This window comes from Caloenas nicobarica, chromosome 4 (genome assembly GCF_036013445.1).
Source record: "Caloenas nicobarica isolate bCalNic1 chromosome 4, bCalNic1.hap1, whole genome shotgun sequence".
Lineage (NCBI taxonomy): Eukaryota > Metazoa > Chordata > Aves > Columbiformes > Columbidae > Caloenas > Caloenas nicobarica.
This window is the reverse complement of record NC_088248.1, coordinates 69,242,591-69,262,474: the sequence shown is the minus strand read 5'-3', so window position 1 is coordinate 69,262,474 and position 19,884 is coordinate 69,242,591. Positions and strand designations below refer to the sequence as shown.

The following is a 19,884-nucleotide window of genomic DNA, read 5'->3' as shown; positions in this document are numbered from 1 at the left end:
ACTTCACAGTGCCAAAAATAATGGAATGTCTTATTACTGAGTGACACACATTGCTATAATTATAAGCAGCATCAGCGAAAGAACTATTAGATCTGCAGAGGGAGAATCAATGTGCACCGTCAATACCGCTCCAAAGGAGTCGGGGGGAGGGTGGAGGTGTCTACAGGGGGATGATAAAGAACAGGCAGTGTCAGTCAGGAGGGGAAGTTGGCTTTAGAAAATGCGAGGCATTTGTTGTTTGCAGGGAAAAAAAAATAATTAGAACTTAACCGAAATATTTGCATGTTTCCCCTCCCTCCCTCTCCCTCCCCTGCCCCCCGCCTTTTTTTTTTTTTTTTTTTTAAATTCTTATCTCTTCGAGGCACAAACTGCCTCATACTGGAAATCCTGAGTGGTGATTTTCGCTATGTGCTTGTAATGCAAGAAAATCAAATATGTGACTCTCTTATTTAATCTCTCCTCAAAGCTCGTATTAATAATAAAAAAGGTTATTACAGCAGGCAACCATGTTAAAACTGCTCGATTTTCTGTAAGGCACCCTTACTGTATTTAATGTACAGACTACTCATCAAATAGAAAACTAGGGAAAATCCTGTAAACCCTTTAACTTTGAATGCCCTCCTTCTACATTTGTGTGATCCACGAGCGTAATCTTTAACATCATTTCCCATAATATTAAACTTGATGTTTCGTAGCAAACACTAATGTCTCCAAAACGTTGTACTAGCCCTGCTGCAATCCTTATAATTTTCTTCACCCAGACTGTTGATGGAACAGCTGGAAGTAAGACGATTTTTTGCCCAGCATCACCCAGCAATTCACACTCGGGTGCAGATTTAGTAGTCGGGAGTTGTTGGCTACCAGGCCTTTGCTTAGTCTGCTAAATCTGCCGTCCTCCCTGCTGAGAAATACGTCTCGTGGCACCGGGATTTTACAGGTGTCTAGCAACACTGCACGATATTTAAGTGCCGTAATTGCCAAGTGGAATAGGTTATTTCTGTCAGCCTTTGTTCTAAATTTACAGTGTTGTCATCAATCAGACTCAGTTTTTCTAATTGTTTTTACTTTAAAGTTGCATTGGGGGAAGGGAAGAAATAAAATCACTCACATACACATGCACTCTGTGTGTGTGTGTATGTTGGGGGAACACAGCACTTAAAAAAAATTTCTTATGTTTCCATGAACTTCTAAGGTTGCTTCTGCTGCATGTTGTCGTGCTGCTTTTCTATTCTGCAGGGCATTACAGCTCCCTGCTTATTGTTTAAGATGCTAATTTAGGAGAGTTAGAAAACTGCCTTGCACTGTCACGGTGCTGTTTCATTTTGTACTCTTGAATATGAAATGCATCTTTCTTATTGTTTGTCCTTACAGTGTGCTTTGCTCTCAAGACGAGGTGGCAGAGAGAACAGCAACAAACTAAAGCTATGGCTTAAAATTTCTAGTTTTACTTTTTGTTGGTGCTTGAGGATAGGAAACGTTGTGATGAAACTGTAAACGATGTGAGTTGCCACTGACTGCTGGCTTTGCTGTAAGGCAGCTGACTTTTAATCCGTGTTTTAGTTCCCGGAGAGTACTTGAGGAAGATGCTTTACCTCGCTGTATTTCTGGGCATCATCACTGCACTGTGGCATGAACTGAAAAAGAAGATCCTGAGAGTGGGAAAATGCTTTATTTTGAGATAATATTTTGTAATGATTACGTAGGGATAGTAAGCGTGACCTGGGAGAACACAGCACCAGCAGCAGGAATGAGGGGGTGGTTCTGCACCCGAGCAGTTATTTCTTCCCACCACTTCAAGACCCTTTACTTTAGTAGTCAGAAATTAACCAGATTGGAACATTTAATCAGATAACAGTATTATTTAGCAATGTGCTACAATTTCATAAAAGAAAATAAAATTTCTGCCCTACAAATTTCTATACATATGTATATGCATGTACGCATACATTTTTTTCTGTAAAAGCAGTCCTTGAATATTTCTGCTAATCCTTTTAACCAAGTTCAGTGTTACAAGTGGCATATCTTGGGACAACTCTTGAAACAGAGATTAAAGATCTGAAACAGAAAGCAGTGAATGCACTCATAAAGGTGCTTTCCAGTCTGACAACCTCATGTATTTTTAAGATGCAGTTCTGTAAATACTCTTTTGCTTATTTGGCCTAGTGAAAGCCGTTATTTATTGTGCAGAAGGGGTCAGACAAACATACACAGGGAGAGGAGAAGCATTTCTTAGTAATTATTGCAGTTGCTGCAGCTACTTGCAGGGTTACAGAGACGCGGAGCCCAGGATGGGCTCACGGCCCAAATGTTCACCCTGATTCTGGGTGCATTTGCATCCTACATGGAATATTGTGCTGCCAGATAAAGTTAGTTCAGGTGTAGCTAAGTGCACGTGAGCATCCGTCAGAAAAGCAATTTTAGGGTGATCGTATCCCATTCCTTCACATCTGAGGTAAAAACATTATTCAAATGTTAAAATGCCATTATATAAATTGGTTTTATGTCATTATTTCCTCCTTGAATCCTTGTGTTTATTTCTGACTGCCCTATATTTCAACGAGGTGACAAGAGGATGAGAAGATGTTTAAGAAAACACAATTAGGCTGAGATGTGGAAAGCTTGCTTTATTAAGAGAAATGGAAAATTTTGTGACTCACTTGGAAAAAAGGCAAAGAAATATAAAGGAGTTGTAGAGGTGCATAAAAATATACAGTACTATTTTTCAGAATATAAAGCAGATATTTCTTTTGCCGTAACGCAAGAAGTTATTTATTGGAATTGCAAGGCAAGAAATGTAAAACTAGTTAAAGGCATATAAATTCGTATTACACTGCATAATAAGCATGTGGAACTCATTACCACTGAAAATCATTGACACCAAGAGAGCGGTAGGTTGTTTTATTATTATTATTTTTACTAAAGATCAGATTTTTAAAATAAAAGCACAGACATTGTTTGTCTTCAAATTAGACAGAGTTAGAAAAGACAACGGGTTTCAGAATATTACTAGCCGTCGATACAAAAGTAAGCAAGCGTCTTTATGGGCGAATGTCTCCCCCAAAACCTGTCTATCAAAATGATTCTTGAAGAATTTTGCACTGACCTTTTACCAGAGTGAGGCAGTGGGACGATGGGCGGCTCTGGGAGCGGTTCCTGTGTTCCTCCAAGTGCATCTGGAGGAAACTGTTCAGGGAAAAATATACCATGACCTGAAGTAATTCTTACTGGAGTCTCAGTATATTAAAGGACCATTTCATCCACCGTGGAAATTGGCTGTGTGGAAAAATCTGCCCAGCACCATAGGTGGAAGGAAAATCTTTTTTGCAGGTGCAAAATTTGAGTAAAACAAAAAAACCCAAAAAAAACCCAAAAAAAAAGAGTAAAATTCTGCTTTTAGGAATTGCAGTAGAATCTGAAATATCTGCTATGCATAGGTCAGCCACCAGGTTTTTAATGTTAAGTTTTAAAGACGCCAGTGCGGTGAGCTGCATGAACCTCCCTATTTATCCACCTTGCAAGGAGGAAGGGCTGAATTCGAAGTTAAGCTTTCTGATGTGCTGCTCGTCGAAAGTTTTGCTGAGATTAGCATGCCAGCTGTTGCAGTTTAGCATCACTTGGAATATGTGCTGAATTCCTTCTATTATGGAGGTTACTTGGGGCATTCAGCGCATATAAACCTACAATTAGTCCTTCTGAAAGAAAGCACTGTCCTGTCACCGCTAATATGCTGATCCTAATGTGTAACAGTGCACTCTATCTGTTGTTATAATATTTCCACTGGCATAATACACACGGGCTTATAAAAAAGAAGCAGGTTTGTAAAGCTTGCACAGTGATCTGCAGCTTTGACTGATGCCTTTTGATGTTTAAAAATAAGAGCTGTGTGAATGTCAATTTATTATTTTCAAAAACATCACCCTCCCCAAAGCCTGGGAAACAGGATGCAGCTGTTGCTTTTTGATTTGAATTGCAGTCAATTAATGTTAATGATTGGTAAATTTGAATCAGTCTCATGATTTGAATAAAAGATTAGTCTAATTTTTTATTTTCATTTGTACATGAGAGCAATTAAACATTGTGCCTGTGTAATCCGTTGCTATACTCTATGACATTAAGCAACTGGAATATTTGACCTCTGCTACAGCAAATGATAAAATATGAGCGCAGCCAAATTACCTCAGAAAGTCAAATTTGAATATTTTACCAGCTTTCTCTTTAATTTCAATAATTTATAGCAGATACACAACTTAGTACTGTACTTTCATACATCTCTTTTTCCTCAGCATTGATTGGCTCGTGAACAGTTGGTATTTATTATTTATTTTGAAAGCTTTTCTCAGAAACCCCAGGAGATTGATCTTGTATCCATTCCTTAAGGCAAGTAGTAATATCAAATACTGTAATAATAATAAAAAAGCAATATTATTTTGAGCAAAGAGTAAAAAGAAAAGGCACATTAAAGATTGCTTGCTTTTTACTGACTAAATAATGATGATTTTAAAAAACGTTTCTAGAACACAATATTGTAATAATTTTATTTTAGAAGGTGGATTAATAGGCACAGAGAATAAACTCTGAAGAAAGGTCAGCGGCAGCACAAATTATTCAACTGGTGTCTCAGCCCATTCAGTGGAGCATTTTGGCGGTGGGATCTCAAAGCCCATTAATTTATTCACTTCTGTGCAATAAGACAAGCAACCACCTTTCAGATTAACTGGGTTGACTTCAGATATTTGTCCGCTGGAAACTTGACTTTGATCCCTGAGGTTTTGGAAAGAGTTCTCAGTTGCCTCTGCTCTCAGCTGGATTTTCATAGAACCTCATGAAATAGCAACAGGTTTAGATAAACTCAGTGTGAATTTATTTTACAAGTTCTGCTGACTTTCTCACCCCTGTTTCTTACCTACTTCTTCTGCCTGGCTTGCTCGCTCAAGCAGTGATTTACCCGATATATGTTTTCAAAGGGTTGAATGTTTGGCTCATCTTCTTTTCTCATTTCTGAGCTATTGCATCCCAGCCTTACTATTGTCCTGTTTCCTTCTGACTTCTTGGTTTTTCATTAAAACAGACAAAAACTACACAGAAACAAAACAAACAAAAAACCTAGCTTCATGTTGTGGATGCAACTAAGACCTACCGTGATGAGTTACAGTAATGACTGACTTAGAGCAGTAACTTCATCTTCACTTTAGATTTCAGTTCTGCCAGGGTTGCTCTTACCTCGATCCAGGCAGAAACTCTCAGCTGTCTCACTTGGTTTTCTGGACTTCTGGCAGTTGTAGAAAAAATATTTAAAAATCAGCAAATCCTGAAATTTGATATTAGTATTACCAAGTCAGCTCTTCGCTTTGTTTTTAGCATCAGCATTGTTGCAGTGACTGTTCTCCCTGTTTGCCTCCACCTGCAGTGTTCCAACTTCTTTTCCAAAGGACTGACACTCCCTTCCCCCTTATCTTCTCATCTCTCCATCTGTTTCATCCTTTTATTCTTTATGTATGAGCCAGACTCCATACAGGTTGGTGGTTGCTGCTGGTGCTGCTTTTAAGCTAACAAAGTTCTCTTGCCTACCTCCTGGTAATGATCCCTTTTTTTTAGCCCAGAGCTATGGTAAGCAGTCAGAAGTGGAAGAATTAGCGATCGTTCTATGCATTCAGAGCAAGAGAAATACCTGGTTTTATATAGCTGCAACCCTACAGCTGTGTGGGCTGATAATAAACTATAGCTTTTCTTTCAAAATCAGGATAGTTTTGTAAAAAATAGGGTCTGGGCTGAGCTGAGCTCAGACATGAAAACCAAGGTACTGACCTACTTGGGCAAAATACCTACTCCTGAAAAGTTTTGCTAAGCAGTAAAGGAATAAACATGGAAGATGTGGGCCTGCTGGTGAATGAGGTGGGTGATTTAGTGACAGCAGATGCAAGTGATAAGGGTGAGGACGGTTGAGCCTTCGTTATCTCAGTCTTCACTGCCCAGGTCTCAGGCTGGTGTGCCTGGAGCAGGGTTAGACAAAATACCAGCAGTGGGAAAGGACTGAGTCAGGGCTCACCTCTGAGAGTCTGAACAGTGAGGGAGGTCCCTAGTGACTGAAGGTGAAGAAAGGCTGCTGTTGAACCCATCTTCAAAAAGGGCAAGAGGAGGAATTAAAAGTTGATCAGCTTGCCTTCAGCTCCTGGGGAGATCACGGAGCAAGCCAACTTGGAAGCAATTTCCAGTCACACGAAGGAGAAGGTGGTGCCTGGAAATAGCCAGAACTGATTTACTAAGAGTGAATCATATCTGACTGCCCTGCTTGCTTTTCGTGATTAAATTACTATATCTGCAGATAGGTGTAAAGCAATGGATGTTTTCTAGCTTGCCCCTGGAAAGCCTTTTGACATGGTCTCCAAGAACATCCTTGTATCCAAGAACATCCTTGTATCCAAGTTGGGATGTTACACTCCAAATGGATGGGCTACCAGCTGGCTGAAAAACTGACCGGATCGGTAGGCTCACAGAGTACTGGCTAACGGCTTGTACTCTTACCTAGAGGCGCATTCCAAGGGGAGGACCGCAGGAGTTTATCCTGGGACATGCCCTGTTCGGTATCAACAACCCGAAGGAGGAGATGATGGAGTGCATGCTCACTATTTTGCAGATGATGCCAAACTGGTGGGGGGCTGCCATTCAGAGGCACCTAGACAGGCTGGAGGAATGGGCTGACATGAACCTCATGAAATCAAACAAGGACAAATGTAGAGTCCTGCCCCTGGGACGGTCAAATCTTTTGAACAGAAAGAAACTGAGGACAGACTGGCTGGGCAGCAGCTCCGTTGATGAGGACTTGGGGGGTCCCGGCTAAACGCTAGGCTAAGCACGAGTTTGCCCCCAGAGCAGAGTCAGCAGAATAGCAGCTCTGAGCTTTCCCCATCTTTTTTGGCACAATGTTTTGCGGTCTTGGAGGCTCAAACCACGTCCCATGAAGTCTAAATGCAGCTGCTGTGCTTTGCGCTGGCATGGCCGAGCTGTGGTCACACACGGGTTCTTATTGTCTCACCGTTGCAGTGAGCAGCTGAGGATGGTCATGTTTTAAACCCCATTGCTTGAATATATTGGAGGTTTCACCATGGGCAAAGAAATGTGGAATGTAGACTTGGATAGTAGCTTATAGTGGTTTAATTGATATGTTTTTCATGCAAATAGCCAAAACAATTGAACTAAAAATAATCAATATCAAGCGATGCTTGCTGTCAGCCCTATATTTAGCTATTTTGTATCTGTGCTTGATGGATATGCATGTATTTGTAGGTTGTGCTAGACATTCTCTGACTATGAAATTGCAGCAGCAGGTTGTGAAACATGTATGAAATTAAAATTTAGAATGCATAGAGAGCATAAAAATATGGATGGCTCTGGAGGTTTTGCTGTGCAGGACTATGATGTGCATTTCTAAATAGCTGGAAAAGCTCATCAGACCTTGCAAGGATGAGAAAAAAAAAGAATCCTTAAATGCCTTTAAAATCTAAGCAAATCTTTCTGCCTTCTTTTCTCACTGGTGGATTTCCCCTCACCCTAGGCTGAGAGCTGTTTAAAAGGAAGAACCTCAAGTTCTCACTTTTAAGTTTGTCACTGTTTTTATCATGTTTACATGTTATTTAATTCTATCCTTTGCAGGACCAGTGTGGGCAGGATGGATTCTGAGGAGGAAAAACCTGAAAGGCTTCAAGAAAAGGGGGTGGGTTAGGTGTCCAGGGATAGTTTTTATCCTTTTTTTTTTTTTTTTTTTCAAATGGAAACTTGCTAACTGGGAGAATCAGATTGGGTTTGGCTTTTTATACATTTGAATTAAATCTGGTTTATGAAAATGGGGCATTTGTCATCGGTCTTGCCTTTCCTGTTTTGTTCCCTTGCTGCATTTTGAATTACAGTAACAAGATCCCACCTGGGAAAGGCAAATGAAAAGAAAGTTTGGGACTCTAGCTGGGCACTGCAGTTCCTTTGAGTTATATAATTCATTCATACACCTTGGTTTTATATTTCTCAGTAAAAGTAAATAAAATAGCAATGGGCACCAAGTGAGATAGCAGTGAACTTTGTGTTAGGACTGAACAACAGATCTCATGATAAGCTGCATATGAAAGACCAAGTCATGGTTGATAGTCTCATTTCACAGTAATGTTTTTGTACATGCTGTTTATAATACATTAGCTTTTTTATTTTTTAAATTTAATGAAATTCTATACTTGTCTGTACACTGATCTTTATTCTGTAATAGACAGACAGACATGTATACCTCATGGTTGTTACTAGGATGTTTACCTGGGCAACTGAGAGCTTTTAGGCAATATTAGGAAAAGGATATGAATTACCTTTATAGCCACTCGTATTCATCATGGAAAATAAATATTCATTCTTCAAAACATGGCTGGGCAGTGCTGCCCACAGTTTGGTAAAGGCTGCGGTGTGTTGCCTACTGTGGCTGTCAGGGATCGCTGTCAGATTGGTTGGTCTGGCACTCTCTAAGGGGAAGAGAAATTATTCTACAACCAACATAGCACTGTTTTCATTAGAAGTTGTGATGTTCTTTATTTGTATGTAATTTCATTTGAGGTTTACATGGAACTTTCAATCGCAGCTCAAGTATGGGAGAAGAAACTGAAGGGCATAATTGGAGATTAAAGTAAAAAAGTGTCTAATTTTATTCTCATTAAAAACATTCAGTTTGACTCCTAAATGTGACCAGAACGAATGTTTTGGGATAGAACATCTGTATGAAAAGTGCTTTTATAGGAAAACAAGCTTTAAAATTATGTGCGTTTTCTTACAGGAAATTAAAATGTATGACTGACAGTGAAACTGTTGCACCTGACTGGCCTTACTACAAAACCATTGATAGGATCTTATCCAAAGTGACAGACCACAGCGATGTGAAAATGCACGAAAATCAGCAACCAGGTCCTTCTACTTCACAGACGGAGGCCTCGCAGTCTCCATCGGCCAAGTCTACGCCTCTGTATTTGCCGTATAACCAGTTTACATATGAAGGAAGGGAAGAGTGCTTTGAAGACGAACATTCGGAGAGCTCGTCAAGCTTACTTTCTTACAAGCTGAGGTAGTATTTGTTTTCCCCCTTTCTTGTATTTCACAGAGTGAACCGGATCTCCCACATAAAGGGGACACCCTCGCACATTTTTCTCTAACAGCTGTTGGATCTTTTCTGTAAATCACAAACCAGATCTCTTCCCTGGTCTCAGCCACTTTGCTGAACTAGGGCATTTTCTTTATTTCTTTATGAGAAACTGGAAGGGAGTAGGAGGACTGGGCAGAAAGTTGTCTAATATTGCCAAAACTCAGCACGCATGTCACTGCTCACATGAGGCAGAGTGTTTGTAACAGGAGTATGGGCAGGTTCCAGAGAGTCCTGCAGCGCAATCAGAGTTATAACATACTGCTCAGATGATTTTTGGCTTGCTCTGCTTTTGCTTTTGCTAATGCATACGAAGTTCCTCTGGCTTCAGCTATTATTAAAATGGCGAAAAGATGCAAGCTAAATGTTTCTGTGGACACTGAAATGCTACTCATGCAGTTTGAAAGTATATTGCAACATTTTAAATACAATCGAGAATGTCACTTTTTTGAAGTAAACACTAGTTTGAGAATGCAAACGTGTTTCTTTTTTTTGGTAAGATTAGAGTTCTCTGGGAAGCAGCATTTTAACAAAAGGCAGGATTGTACACTTGACACAGATTTTAGACTTTACTGGTCTCATTTTTCATCTAAAGTGGTGTGAAATAAGAGTTGATTACAGTTTTCTGGCAGGAAAAAGTCGATCCTAGAGATCCTTATCATGAGTATGTGAGGCTTTAACTATAACAGTAAAATTATCTGTCAGTCATGCAACTGAGAAGGTGTTGAGCTGGAAGAAGAACCAACCTAACAAGTTCTGATTATTGTTTCCAGGCTTGCTCTTGGACGTGTAAAACTAGGGTAAATTCATTCAATCGTTTGAGCAAATACCCCTTGAATAGCTGATTATTTTTTAAAAACGTTTTTTTTTTCAACCAAATATATATAATGGTGTATAATTCTTGAACTGTAGCAACCTTTTTGTTCACAAGCAACATTTTATTTATCATAGCTCATTTTAAGTAGTTGATATCCCCAGTACAGAGTCTTCCTTGATTTTAGGATCTGCAGACTCCAAGATCACATTTCTGATGCAATAATTTTTTCCCAATTCATAATTTGATTTCCAATGATAATATTTAATTAGAAGGTCACTTTTCCACAAACATGAGGTATAGTTTATTCACTAGACTATTTGATAACATCAGACTTTTAAAAAATGCCAGATGTTAAATTTCTTCAGCTTAGAGACAAGTCCAGGACAACACCGATTTTGTACCGTAGGTGACTGGCAAGGGGGGACAGAGGGTCACCACACCAGGTTTCATTTCAGATTGTAGACAAGTCATTGCAGAAGTCAAGCTAATCAACCACAAGTGCATCTCTGTTGTGCTTGCAGTTTGCACGTGGACTCCCACTCTCGTGTAGATGTTTTCATTTACAGCTAAAGTGGACTTAACTATTTCCATAGCAATAAGATCTGGAAAATTTGGGCTATAATGCATTTTAGCCAGCTTCTGGTTTAGTGGTTTTGTTTGTTTTATTATTTTATTTTATTTTACTTTGTCCAAAGTAATTACCTAACTTGTGCAACAGGGCTTGGGAACTGGAGGGAAGGGCAGGTGAGCTGTCACTGTGGTAGGACTTCCATAACATGTTGCTCTCTAGCTTAGGAATGCAGCCATGCTCTCACTACAAAAGAATTTTGTGCGGTATAATATTGTGTATATCATTTAACAGCAAGGTATGTACATGTTCACAAGTTAAAATGCAATTCCGCTGTGTTTAAAAAAAAAAAAAAAGGAAAACGTTGAGCATTAGATACCAATTGAGAGATCAGTGTAACATTTCAGGTGAGCATCGTGATCACATTAAAAAATAGGAGGCAGTTGTGATATTAATGGGGCAGGTATCTGGAAAGAGGAAAAGCAGAATTATAATAGACATAGGGGGTTTTCAAAAGCTTGTACCACTTTGATCTGTTTAGTTTAGCCTGATGAATGAGAGAAGAGTAGGGAACCCTTTTTTGCCCAGAAGAAAATATGGCGCTTGCTAAATATCAGATGGGTTAAAATCACTTAGAGCTGCCATGGTAAGACAAGGAAGAAAATTCTTTTAGAGTTACTAGTAGAAAATTATGAACTGAGAAGCAATTTTCAGCTTAGGCAATTAGCATGTCATTTTGTATTTGAAAAACATTTTGAAATAGCCAACAAGAGAGAAAAGAATCAGCATTTGGGTCCATCTTGGCTTTTTTGTAAATGCCTTTGCCTCTAGACAGTACACAGTTGATCTAACAGGTTCAAAAGAAAGCTAAACACAATACTGGGATCTGAAATTAAAAGAACATTTCATGTCCTCCATTTCCCTCTCAATTTTTGTACTTTACAGCTATGCAAGCCAGTTATTTTGAAACATATTTTGCAAAATATACACACATATCCACATGTAAAATATAGATGCATTTTACAGCTATATATTTTATAACCATATGTTCCTTATTTTTCTGTGAAGTAGACTATACACAGACCAGTTGTGTGCAAAGTAAACTTATGCTATGGGGTATTTTTCTTCAGTAATAAAAATCACGATGTTATGGCTACAATAGATAGTGAAAAAAACCCCAAACAGTACTTTTTTTAAAGTCAGGTTTTAGACTTCTGAAAACTTTAAACTCTCAAACACAGCTTTTGAGTGTCAGCTTTTTTTTTTCCACAGTATCTTTGAACATAGCGGGAGGCTACTTGGCTATATAAATGACATCTTAAAAAAAATATTGAATTTAATGTTTAGCTTTCATGATAGAGCAAAATGTCAAGATTTATACTTCAATCAATATATATATACTCTCAAGCAAAAAATAGTTGAAACTGGGTTTCTTTGCATTTTATTTGAAATTCTCTGAGTGTAGGACCTTCTTACAAAAACAAATGTTGCTAGTTATCCAATTAACATGGGATAAAATTAATTTTTAATTTTTGTTGCAATTTTTAGATGGGAAAAACATTTGGAATCCTTATTTCTCTTTAGTGGGATGCCTGCTATTTGTTTAGTATTGTTCTAACACTGTTCTTGGGCTTTCACAAAGCTTGTATTATACTGCAATGTCCATAAAACATCTGACAATAATAGAATTATAGTATTATGGTCAGATAATTTAATTCAATGTGGCGGAGTCTTGTACTGCAGCTTAAACTTTTAAAATCAAAATTCCTGACACCACTATAAATTACTTTTTATCTAATTGAAAATAGTGGTTTCTTTCACCCTGTGCACTAATTTATAGCCTTTATTTTCAGTGTTGAAGCAATGGCAGAACATGATTATAAAGACTGGGAATGTGGTTCTGACTTCATCTGTTCTGCCATTTCTATTGTACTGAAAATGAGGCTGAAGGAGTAACTTTCATAGATTAATAGTCTAATAAAGCCACCATGTCATCTAGTCTGATTTCTTGTTAAATACCATCCATGTTTTTACCATCCATCCATTTGAACTCAGTCATTCTGGTGTGGAGCCCGGGAACGTTACGGTGGGGGTTCTGTGACATGCTTCCCTTCAGCAGAGGACTTCTGCACTTGGAAGTCCTGTATCTCTGTTGTCCTCCACTTCTTTGTTCCTAAAATTTATTTGACTCTTGGAATTTTTTTTTACTAGATATCCAGTCTAGATCTGATTTATTCAGAAGATGGAGAATTCACTCTTCCCTACAGGGATCTATTCCAGTGATTAATCCCTTGCTTGAACCACTATTTTGTTTCTAGTGTGAATATAGCGAATTCAGCTTTCAGATGTTACTTTCTTGGGGGACAGACATTTTAACAGGGCCTGTTGCAACAGGACAAGGGGTGATGGTTTTAAACTAAAGGAGGGGAGATTCAGACTAGACATAAGGAAGAAATTTTTTACACTGAGGGTGATGAAACACTGGCTCAGGTTGCCCAGAGAGATGGTGGATGCCCCATCCCTGGAGACATCCCAGCCCAGGCTGGACGGGGCTCTGAGCAACCTGATCTGGATGAAGATGGCCCTGCTCATGGTGGGGGTTGGACTGGATGAGATTGGAAGGTCCCTTCCTACCCAAACTATTCTATGATTCTTTTCACTATATTGTAGACCCTTTCAGTATTTTTCACTTTTTCCCTCAGGGTAGTTGTGTACCATGATTGTACTATCTTTGATATTCTTTAATTTTAAAATGTAGATTAAATAATTTGGTACAGAAGGTTTACACACACAGAGTAAGAATTGGTAACGTGAATTAACCAAGATATGAATTGTTTAATAGAAGCTCATCGAACTTGGTGAGGATGCTAATTCAGGAAATAACAGTTTTGGTAAAGCCTTTAATCTTTCTAAAATTATGCCATGGCTGTTTAAAATCTGAATGGGCAGCATCTACAAAGAAGTTTGAGCTTTGGGCTATGTTCATTATGTAGTGCATCTTAACTCATTATGCAGACTTGTTATCATAGCGAGGTGCTTTGCCCAGGCTCCAAGCCATTTTTGTGGTTCTTCTCTACACTTCAAGGATGAGCCTCATTAATTCCTGGATGTATTTGGCTGTATTTGAATGAGCCTAGTTAACCAGAAGATCCAGGTTCCCTGATTCTCAGTCCTCAAGCTCTGAAGATCTTTGTGCCATCTCTAATATTAATATTATTTATTCCCAGATCATTTTCCATAAAGATATGGGTTATGGAGGTCTACTCATTTTTGTACATAGCTAAAATTGCACAACCAAGTCAGAAACAGCTGTTCGTAGAAGACAGCCACAAATTCCAGAAACCAATGGCACTGGAGACCCATTGGCCATGAAGTAGTCAGAAAGAAAGTATTGTTTTTATAGTTTTGTGGAGGTAACACATTTTGGTAGACAGATTGCTCTTTGTATTCAAGTCGTTTTGTTAATTATTCACATACATCCCTTGAAATGACCCTTATTGGCTGAGTGTAGGCAATCAAGAAACTTTTAATCGAACAGTGAACTAAATTGATCTTAGCTAGGACAGCAAATGCGTTTGAGACTTGCCTAATTACATCTGGAGGTTTTGCTTTGTTCTCCCCGGTCCCCAATACATACTGTCTCCTCTGCTCAGCCTCCTAGATGAGAGGGAACGTTTTGTTTCCCTGGGTTTGCTTCCTTTGAACCCTGCCTGTCTGTTTTAGAGCATAGCGTAGAAATAACTTTGCAAGTTTCTACTTGGAACATGATCCCAACCCCAGAGCTCTTCCACACTTGATTTGTGTGCTCAGGGGAATGCCAGTGCCAATTGTTTTGGAGGATCCCTGTCGTAGACACTGGAGGCCCAAGAATATCAGCAGATTGGATTTGAGGTCCTGGATTTCCTAGACCACTCTTCCCTCCAGATTTCACAGTCAGAGACTCGGCGTGGCAAAGAGTGGAGATACTGCTTTGGCAGAGGCTGTGGATGCTGTCAGGATCTGTTGCACCCCTGTTGCCCCAGAGGTGTTGGCTGCACAGGAATGCAACATGGAGAATCAGCAATAGGGACTGATCGGTGTTTGCTACAGTAAATGTTGATCATTTCTTATGCTTGTGCCTATAGATTTTCCAACTAGACATACTCCCAGCTGAAACTGTCTGAGGATACTGATGCTGGTGGGTTACTCAGTGCTGAACCCATATTCCTATCCCTGCTTCCCTCTTGACTTATTATTATAATAAAAAATTGTTGACACTGGAGAGATCTCTCTGGCGTGCTACCTAGGAGACCCAGAACTTCTCAAGAAAGATGGCTCACTCTCTGAGGAAACACTTCAGTATTCAAATAACTCCTTCAGGCATCACTGGACATTTTACATTGTTTCATGTTGCTGAGGGTTCTTTACTTGTAAATTGGATTCTTTAGATCCTTCTTTTGTAGACCCCTTCTCAAGAGCTCTCCTTCAAGAACTATTCTGCGAGAAGAGAGAATTGTAAATGCCAAGTCCTTACTATGGACTTGAAGGTGATCATAAAACCCTCTCATGGATAGTCACTATGGCCGGAGAGAAAAGGAGATTGGAAACACCACCAAAGCTAGGGTTGTCTGAAGTAAGTGTTTCGTTTCCATTAAGGCTGTCTAATTAGCAAGTCTTGTTTGTTAATTGTAAACAAACACAGAGAGTACTTAGGAGACCTTGAAGAATGCTTGAGCCATGGCTTTTGGGGGGACTTCTCTGTGCTGAAACCCAATTTTGAGCAAGCACTTCTCAGCTGGTACTTTCTCGGTTATTAGCAGACTGCAGGTACTGCTGATACAGTTTCCCAGTAGCTGCCATCACCACCAGACGTTTTGCCTCTCTTTCCTCTCTGGAGCTGCACAAGACAATTATTGTCTTGGATATATGGTTATATGTCTTACAGGTTTTTGATGGACCACATTTGTTTGACTGAAAAACAAATAAAATCCTGTATAGACTCTAGGATAACACTTTGAAGATTTTTTTTTCCCCTTCTCTTAAAAGGAAAGCTTATTTTAGGTCTTTCAATCTGAATCACTCCATCTCTTTTTTTTTTTTTTTTCCAATCCCAATTGAAATTAAAAACCAAATGTCAGCCACAGTTGTCAAGAAAGTCGTGCAATACTCAGTGCAGATCACTGCCATTGACACACCTCAGATTTTCTCATTCCTTGTTAAGGACCATCCTCATCAGGGCTTACTTTGCCTGGGCGCAAGCCCTCCTGTGGCTCTAGGAGCTCGTTCTTACTTGTTTCACATAGGAGGATTTACCATAGCTACTTTCTAGTACTGTATAGGGACAAGGATAGAGATGCCTCAAGTTTTCACTAATTAAATCCTCTGTGAAGACAAGTTTAAATTCAAAAGTTGGCTTTGGCTAAAATAACACCATCAGTTCAGAACGTTTCTTACTCTGCCTCCCAGAAAGCATGCATTCTTTGTGAATGTGGGTGCAGTGATGGAAACCTTGGAATAGCAGATCCAGTGTTGCCCTTAGACTGCTGTAGAGCTTTTCCACTTGCTTGACTTCTTTGAGAACCACGTTTCAAATCATTCTGGCCCTTAGAGTCAATGGGGGCAAACAGAATTTGCTGTCAGCCAAGACCCATTCTTGCAGGTTTGCCTGACTGTGATAATCCTGGTGATCAGCTGCAAGCTTCAACCACAGTTTGAGCAGAGCAGCATGTATTTATTTTACGCACGTTTACTTGATGCCCAAAGCCAAATATGATATATAGGATCTGCAAAGATACCTTCAAAACTTTCGTTTAGCATAAAGATGGTGACTTCTTTCTATTAGCATCATTGTAGCACCGCAACAGTGATAAAGCCTCTTGAATTGTACATGTAACTTGAAATTTTTGATAATCTGAAACCAGTGGTCTTTGTTCACCATGTTAGCATACATTTATGAAGGAAGATTGTTTTTCTTCTTACCTGTGCACAGGGGTACATGACATTCAAATGACTCCAACAGTTTCCCTCAAAACCAATTCTGATTTTTTTTCTCTAAGCTTTAATAGCATTTAATTTAATCCACTTGTTTCTTTCCACAGGCCTCACCCTTTCTGGGTCATTGCACTCTTAAATGTCAAGGGACTTATGTCTTTTTGTTGTATTTGCATTAAGTCTTTCAGGTGCTTAGGACTGTTTATTTCTCTTGCTGAGAGATCTGAACGTCACAGTCACTGTTGCACAAAGCCTGTCAAGTAGGATAAGAACATGAATGAAATTATGATACACATCTGCCACAGCTGAATGATCTCCCGCCCCAACCCCCTTCTTCACATTAATAAAAACACATTCCTCAAGAGTTCAAGTTATCTTTATTCAGGGATGTCTTGAAATCTGCAAGGTGTTGGCATGGTGTTCTACTCACAATTGTGCCATCTCATTCTTGCGTTTCACCCAGAAAGGATACTGCACTTGGCAGAACACGACTGAGATTGCTGTTGGTGTGAAGGGACTTCAAGACCCATCATCAGATAACTGTGACGTTGGGGACTCCGGTCTGGAATTACAAAAAGTGTGAATGAACATGTGGACTGTCACTTTAAGTTAGAAAAGAGGTTATTCAGCTGTAACGGGAGGTTTTTAAGATGTGTAGCTCACTTGCACATTCGCCTTCTACTCGCTTTTCTTCCTCCTTCACAATTCAGTGTGCTTCTTCCTTAGGTTACAGCTTGAGAGAAACAGATCCGTGTGCGTGTGTTCTAACTTGTGCAGTGTAGGCTGGGTTTGAATTGAATTTGAACTAGACACATCTTGAGAGTTCTGTCTTTATTGCTAGGTTTATCTCTTTTTTCCAAAACGGAAACTCAGCATGATGCAGAAGAAAGGAAGTTCTTAAAATATGATGCCAATTGCACATGGCAGCTCCACAGGTTTCGGATTAAGATGTACAATTTGATATGTGCTTGTTCAACATGTATACCCTGAGCGAGCTTAGAGACGTTCTGCTAGAGGAACATCGACACGGCTGGATACACAGCCAGCCTTGGATTCAGCAACCTGGTGTTCTCCAAGGGCTATAAATACTTTTTTTGAATTTCAGGAGAACTTTTAAAAAATCCAAATAGCAATTAATTACTATATTGAATACAGAGTCTTGCCTTTATTTTATGGTGAAAACAAAACTATAGGCAGTGTTATAGTGTGCTTGATTGGTTTTTTTTTATGTTAGGAGCTTGAAGGGAAGTATGGTTTGTTTTGTTAGCTATCCTACTTGATAAAACTTATAATTAACCTAAAAATATGAAAAGAAGGTGGCCATAGTGTCCTGTGTTTGTGACAAATATATCGAATTAGGAAAAAAAAAAAAGAGAAAAGTTAAAGTGCAACAGGCAAATGCCTGTAAAAGCAAATATGAAATGTGATCAATCTGTGATTTGTAAGAAAAGAGGGAACCTTGTAAGCTGTATCCTGCTAAATTTTATGTTGTTTATAATGTTTTGTGATGGAATATATAAATTAGTGGTCAGTGCAACTGCTGTGTCCCAGTGCAAGGGCAAATTCTGAGACTAGTGTGCTGTGGTGGGATGTGCCTCACTCATTTGATGCTTTAAAAAACGAGCTGTGACACCACCACACATAACAGTCCAGATCTTTCTCTGGATGGGGTGGTTATTACAGCTTTAGAATTGGAGTTTTAATGGCCAGATGAGCAAAATGTCTCTTTAAATACAGTTTATAAATTCAATATGTAAGAAATGTAAAAAAAAAAGTGTCTAGTATTCTACAGGGAAAATTCTCATTAAAAACAAAGAGGTTTAAAATATTTTTTTTTTTTTTTTTTGGTTACAGTCTGTAACACTATGCAATACTACAGTAAATACTTACGTTTTGGCAAGAACTTGAGAGGGAATTTATTGGAGAACACAAAGGGGTTTAAAAATAGGACTAGGTTGTAGCTTGGCCAAGAATTTAGTATAGAATTTTAGGTTCTAACATAGTCTTTTTTAATAAACAGGAGTTTAATTGTTAACAAATATTCACATTTCAGAGCTGAAGAAAGACCAGTTAAGAAAAGAAAAATGCAAAGCTGCAGCTTCCAAAAGAAGAAGCTAAAATTAATGGAGGCCATGTTGGAAGAACAAAAGAAGTTGAGTAGAGCTATGGAAGAAACCTGTAGAGAAGTGCGCAGGATTCTGGATCAGCAAAACATCATCCAAGTTCAAAGCTTACAGTTACAGGAGAGAATGATGAATCTACTGGAAAAAATGATCTCCAAATCTAACGTGTAGTTTCCTTTGTGAATGCCTCTGAGATTACTATTGATATTATAGATATCCCTTTATTGCACACCATATGTGTGTCTGTTGCCCTATTCCCAGGTTTTCCATGGAAATTAAAACCTTAGTGTAATCTTAGTTAAGCAAAGAGAACAGATAATGCAGGGTGAGAGCTATCCAGTATGATAAAATTAGTGCAATATATGCCTAAGTTGAATTATTTTTATACAGAACGGTTAAGGGATGAATAGCTTTGGGAAATTCAGTACTATTTATGCCTAAGTCAGGTATTGTTTTATAAACAGTGGTGTTGTATGTTGCTTCTCATCAAGGACTGTAGCTTGACCTGTTGTGGGAGAATGAAATAGTGCATCTCTAAACATGGTAATTGCATCTTGACTTTGCTGATGATTAAACCCTGTTTTGAAACATATGCTGTGATTGTACAAGTGACCTACGGTTCTTGTGAAGAGCTAGGTGGGACCATGAGATACATCATTTTAAACTCCATGCCTGATATGAATAGTACTCTAAAGTATTAGGGTAAAAATAGTCTATTCAAATACACTTTTGATATAAAAAGAAAACCTCAAAACCACCTTACTATATACTGAATACTAAAATGTATAGAAGATACTTGAAGTTGCTTTTGATATTAAATGTTTAATTTTTTTCATTATTAACTGGAATCTGTTGACTTAATGAACAACCAGCAATGAAAAGTCTCATTTATTCTCTATCACAAAAGAAAAATATTGTACTGTGTGTACATACATATATATATATATATATAATCTATCAAATGAAATAAAGAAAAAGAAGAAACTTGTTTATTATTGCTGGGCAGATAGTATGCTTTGCAACAGTGAAAAATACTGGGAGAGATAACCATGGCCAAAGGTTTTTAATTCTTAATTGCAGTGTAAAGATCTTCTATATTGATGCCCAGACTACAGAGATGGAAGTTATGAAGAATGTTCAACACCTCTGCAGCAGTATTTGCGGGTGGTATGGCTCCGGTGTGCAATTAGACCTTTTAGGATGTGGTTTGTTAGGCAGATCAACACTGATACACCACGAGAGG

The 19,884-nt window shown here is 38.7% G+C and overlaps 1 protein-coding gene across 1 annotated transcript in view; it reads left to right on the top strand.

Moving 5' to 3' along the window:
* MSANTD1 (Myb/SANT DNA binding domain containing 1) overlaps positions 1-18,812 on the top strand; it is a 42,962-nt gene extending 24,150 nt beyond the window's left edge. The window contains exons 4-5 of the mRNA XM_065634735.1: positions 8,804-9,088; positions 18,572-18,812. Coding sequence (XP_065490807.1) covers positions 8,804-9,088; positions 18,572-18,812 — 526 coding nt within the window. The remainder of the gene's footprint in view (positions 1-8,803; positions 9,089-18,571) is intronic.
* The last annotated feature ends 1,072 nt before the right edge of the window (positions 18,813-19,884 follow it).